A 4,499-nucleotide genomic window follows, 5' to 3' on the forward strand; every position below is an offset into this window, starting at 1 on the left:
CCAGCCACATAACCTCGGATCCAATATTTTTCAATGTTCAGTTAATACTCCATCAGTTTCAGAGGATTTACACGACACATCTATCATATTGCACGATGACAGACCTCAAAGATTGTGATTCATAAAGTGAATCACTTACAAATGAAATATAATATTGATAATTAAAGAGAAAGCTGACTAGTTCTCATTATCTTGTTCTGCGATTCCAAACATAATCTATATACATTTTCAATCAGAGCTGAACAAAAGCTGATTTAGATATTAATTTCAATTTCTTCCTGTATCAATTTTATGTATGTGGTATATTCTCTTTCTTTCTTCCACCCCCCCCCCCCAAAAAAAAAAACTATTGCAGTTGTATCGCACATGTGGATTAAAATGTAAAATAGATCCGATAACGAAGATGAACAATTGATTATGGATAGCAGTTGCAGAGGTAAAGCTGACAAACGATTTTGAGATTACATGTATTTTTGTAAATTATTTTGATTTCTAAACAAAAATAAGAAATTTTATTACAGTACAGTGTATGGTATGGCATATGCAAATTTATTTCAATCAGTCAGATTTTTGGGCAAAATGTAATCATTTATTTTTTTCTCAGACACGTGCTGTATTAGAAATGTCCATGTCTACTTTAAATACTTCAATTCCCCCATCAACAGATCTGTTTGGTTAGATCCGGTTATCAAATGATACCTTGGTGTCTTCGTAAGTAGCTGCCAATTAAACGATGCAACAATAACCATACGTCATTATTAGGCTGTGTGCCTTAAATATGTTGAATACAATGTGAAAAATAATTAATTTCTCAAAGGAGTTGTTGAAGGAAGAAAAGAAAATAGCAATGTATGGGGCCCAAAATGATGTTCTCTTTAATGTAAAGAAACAATGTTTGTTAGAAAATTTCAACATCTTAATTGTATGCTATATAACGTCAGTTAGGAAAAACAAATAAGTGCTTCAAACATACACATTTAATATTTTATAGACACGGTACATATACTATGAAAGCTATGAAACATACAGTGATTAATGAAACGTGTGGAGAGATATTTGACACATGTTGTAGACATTCTTCGAACATTTTACTATTGTGTAGAATAACCTCATATACTAGAGCATTTTCACGACATGATTTCGAACCCAATATTTCTTCATACTTGCTGAAATTTAAATGCACATTTTGTTATTTAAATACAATTTAAAATATAGGTGCGTATGAGATAAAATAAACAAATCGACTTAATTCTGGAAAATATAATAAATAAGCCCATTAATTTCTATTTGCTTGATCTACCTTTCACTCAGACAGTTTGTCCATACTCAATAGCAGCTAGGTTAAAATTCCTTGTCATTAAAAGTCTTTTCAAGTACTGTTTGTAACGCTTGTCTTGGAAACACGTCACCATCCAAGTTTGACATATTCCTTGCGTTTCTTTTCTTGCAGAAATGAACACACAATTCTACCACAAACACAAAAGTAGCAAATACAATCCCAATAACGGCCAGATAAAAAGCACTTTGAACATCAACCACTCGAATAGGTCTTGCAACCGTGGAGAGTTCTTTGGGACATATGCTTGATTTAGGCCACCATCTCTGCTTCCAAATCTGAAGTAAGCCACTTTCATGTATGGACAGTATCCTAAAATAATGATTGAAAAATAAATAATGGTAACATTATTACCATTGTAAAACTTGGGTGCCAATTGCATTGGTCAGAAATAAAGAGATCAGGACAAACTTATATTATATTCTCTAAGTTTTGTTCTGCGGTGTTAGGCTATGATGGTCACCCATGTTAAAATGGCAGGTGTGCAGTGAAGAGTTTGGACCTCTTCTCCTTTTTGAACAGATTCTGACATCCGTTACAGACAGACGCTTTAATTACGTGTCAGTAAGGTGCAATCTTGGCTGACAAGAACACATGGGAATAGTAATAAGGGAATTAATATTGCTATCATAAGTCTGTTATCAATTCATGTCTCACCTGTGTAATTTCTAGATTTATTTGAAATGGTGAATATATTACCCAATTACCATTGATGCCGACCGAACGAACATCCACATTATATATGTAGATGTTGACTGAAGGAACATCCACATTACCACTCGTATAATGAATACCATTTCCCCGCCAAAAGTCATGAACAATAATGAAAGGGTTATTAATATTTTAATTTTGGAGCGAATTGAAGGTTACATATATGATTGTGTAATAACAAACAAGAGTTCAGACACACACACACACACACACACACACACTGGCAATACTACATAATAGTACTTACACTCTAGACATAAAAGGAAATTATTTGTAATCTGTTTTGACGTGAACGTTGTCACAGTTGTAGATATTAAAGACTGACGTATGAGAACGCAAAGGAACAAACGAAGCATCCACTGAGGTCAGATGAAGACTGGTAACTCTTGGACGAAATCAGATTATTTAAATAAGTTATCATCTCCTATAATAAAATAAAAAGCATAAAATATATGCCTGACCTATCCTGGGGAAACATGTTGGGCATTTTTATTTAATATACCTCTACATTTATTCATTTTTTATGTAGGTTCGTCAGTTAAACAGGTATTGTAACAGGAAATGTTTATATCAATTAAGTGAACATGCTGAATGAACATAAACTGTTTCTTTTTAAAGGTCAGATAAGGACTCTGCCTTAGAGAAATTAGAGGATATGTAGAAAGACACTATTGATACATTTTCGCTACATCTCTAGCATGTGTTTTCTTATTCAACATTAGCCAGTCTTTATCTTTGCTGAAAAAGGTCCCATTAATTATCAAACTGTTTAATTTTATATTGACTATTTGCTAAGTACCCTAAGCAATGCTTGGATTCCATAACCTTAAACTAGGTTGCATTAGAGTCCTCAACTGATGACAACCCTATTTAAAAATTATAATTTATTTTGGTTCCATAATTAATGAATTAATAGCTATTTAATTAAATTCAGTCTAGTTTAGAGATGGTCACAGAGGCCCCAACCGTTGTGTAGAGACGTCAAAGACAATCTTGTAATTGGTAGACTTGACCTTTAATTCTATGAGAATGAGCTTTAACTTGTGCGAGAAAAGCTGAGACCGAAAATAAAAAAAATATTTAACAAAACCTAGGATCATGACGAAGCAACCAATGAAGCTTTTGGATAGAGTAACAAATGTGGAAACCATGGTAAAAAAACGTGTGGCTTTTTGATAAGTAACAGTACTTGTAACATTTTTTGCAGCATAGGAAACGGTATGGAAGAAAGCTTGGAACGGTAAGGCATGGGACGAAACGGTACACTGATATGTTAACAGAGAAATGATTTGAACATTTGTTACTGGCGTGTATTGGGAACGCTGAGAACAGTACGGTACGATGCTAAACTGTACGCTGAATCGAATGCACAGATATGATTTGAACATTTGTTACTGGTGGGTTTTGGGAACGCTGAGAACAGTACGGTACGGTGTTAAACTGTACGCTGATCCTAATAAACAAAAATGATTTGAAAAATTGCTATTTGGAACTAAGCGATTTACATCACTGTAATGTGTAGTTAGTGTCAAAATCGCTACAATAAACAGAGATGCCACGCACATTGGAAAGTGCATCACTTGCGAATGACCCTGGAGGCTACAATAACGATTAGTGCAACATTTTGGGGATATTTAGGGTATACTCTTACAATTCTACTCAGTGCATAACCTTGTACTGAGTTTCAAACATGATGATTGCTAATGAAAGAAAACAATACTATATTACGCCCATTATTGAACCTGCACAGATGATTATATATATATATATATATATATATATATATATATATATATATATATATATATATATATATATATGCTTAAAACGTTAATGGTATTTATTGTGATTTCCTCTACTTTTATTCATTAAATCGTACGATAGACGGCAGTCGGAGATAGAAGATTGCAAGTGTATGTTCTATTTAAGTTTTCGTTATTTTTTCCACCGCTTGTATGAATAAAATAAAATGAAAGACCATGCAGTATAAATGGTGGATGATGTTGATAATGTTGTATAGTTAAGTGTCTGGTTCGAAATTCTCTCCAAAATATTTCTCTCTCTCTCAAAAACACACACACACACACACACACACACACACACAAACACACACACACATAGACTGGATGATTTAAGGCCGACTCTGAACAGTCTTGATAAACAAAACAGCAAAACCAATGTGTTGATTATATGAAAACAAACTGGTCATAAAATCGATACATGCCATTTGATTTGGTCATCGATCGGTACTTGTCATTTAATTTCGTCATCCAAAATGGAATTGTCATGTTATTAGTCTGTCTATTTGATTCTCGCATTCACATAAACAACACAGCAAAACGATCCAACATAAAGAGACACAAATACATACATGTAAATGTAAATACATACATGGAAATGTACATACATACATGTAAATGTAAATACATGCATGTAAATGTACATACATAGA

The 4,499-nt window shown here is 33.3% G+C and overlaps 1 protein-coding gene across 1 annotated transcript in view; it reads right to left on the reverse strand.

Moving 5' to 3' along the window:
• Positions 1-970: 970 nt before the first annotated feature.
• LOC149771047 (glutamate receptor ionotropic, kainate glr-3-like) overlaps positions 971-4,499 on the reverse strand; it is an 11,338-nt gene continuing 7,809 nt past the window's right edge. Inside the window, exon 6 of the mRNA XM_089948890.1 lies at positions 971-1,648. Within this exon, the coding sequence (XP_089805016.1) occupies positions 1,342-1,648 (307 nt within the window). The 3' untranslated portion in view covers positions 971-1,341. The remainder of the gene's footprint in view (positions 1,649-4,499) is intronic.

This window comes from Sinohyriopsis cumingii, unplaced genomic scaffold (genome assembly GCF_028554795.1).
Source record: "Sinohyriopsis cumingii isolate HCF-2022 unplaced genomic scaffold, ASM2855479v2 utg002136l, whole genome shotgun sequence".
In the NCBI taxonomy this organism is placed as follows: Eukaryota; Metazoa; Mollusca; class Bivalvia; order Unionida; family Unionidae; genus Sinohyriopsis; species Sinohyriopsis cumingii.